Source organism: Colletotrichum abscissum, assembly GCF_030869225.1.
Source record: "Colletotrichum abscissum strain IMI 504890 chromosome Unknown Scaffold_552.1, whole genome shotgun sequence".
Lineage (NCBI taxonomy): Eukaryota > Fungi > Ascomycota > Sordariomycetes > Glomerellales > Glomerellaceae > Colletotrichum > Colletotrichum abscissum.
The window spans coordinates 338-1,019 of NW_026850490.1; the positions used below are offsets into that span (position 1 = coordinate 338).

The 682-nt window shown below is 55.9% G+C and overlaps 1 protein-coding gene across 1 annotated transcript; it reads right to left on the reverse strand.

Moving 5' to 3' along the window:
- Positions 1-374: 374 nt before the first annotated feature.
- CABS01_17277 (uncharacterized protein) lies at positions 375-653 on the reverse strand (the record flags this gene model as incomplete). Its single annotated transcript, XM_060550603.1, has 2 exons — positions 375-560; positions 627-653. The coding sequence occupies 2 exons, from the start codon at positions 651-653 to the stop codon at positions 375-377; spliced, it is 213 nt and encodes a 70-aa protein (XP_060393148.1).
- Between the last annotated feature and the right edge of the window lie 29 nt (positions 654-682).

A 682-nucleotide genomic window follows, 5' to 3' on the forward strand; every position in this document is an offset into this window, starting at 1 on the left:
TTCTCTGTCCGTTTGTCTCGAGTGTTGTGAAGAGGCGGGCGACCGTAAGGCCTCAAGGACGGGTGTCTCTTTTAATCAACCACACCCCAGTCTCCGTCTGTCATGATACATCCATCACAACCAAAGTATCCCCTGGGCACGCTACCTTGCCTGCCCTTCCAGGCTTACCCCCTTTGATCATCGTATTTCCCCATGTTTTCTGTCCATGTCGAGCTCCAGCAGCTGCGCAACCACGTTGTCCAATTTGCGGCTTGCCCATCCACCATCCCACGAACAGGCGCCCAGTATTAGCGTCCCCGCAACCTGCTCCGCGGTACTAGGCGAGCCGCGGCGCCAACAAACCTTTCATCGCCCGTTTGGCCCGCGCTGGCCAGTCACAAACCTGCAGCGGCGACGGCAGGCAGCGCATCCTCGCTTTTTTGTGATCTATCTTGGCCTGACGCTCCTGCCGGTAGCTTGTATGCCCTCATCCAATACTGGGATTGCAGAAAGATCCCATAGTTGAGTGACTTCCATGGCCTCGTAGGGTCACACAATAGCAAGTCAAATCTCCGCAGCAGCTGACGGAAGTGTCAGTACGTCGTCTTCGCAAGAGCAGAACCATACACCGGACACGCGCAACGTACCTCAACGAGTAACTTCTGCAGCTCCATCATCGCCACATTCCGTCCAAGACACTTCC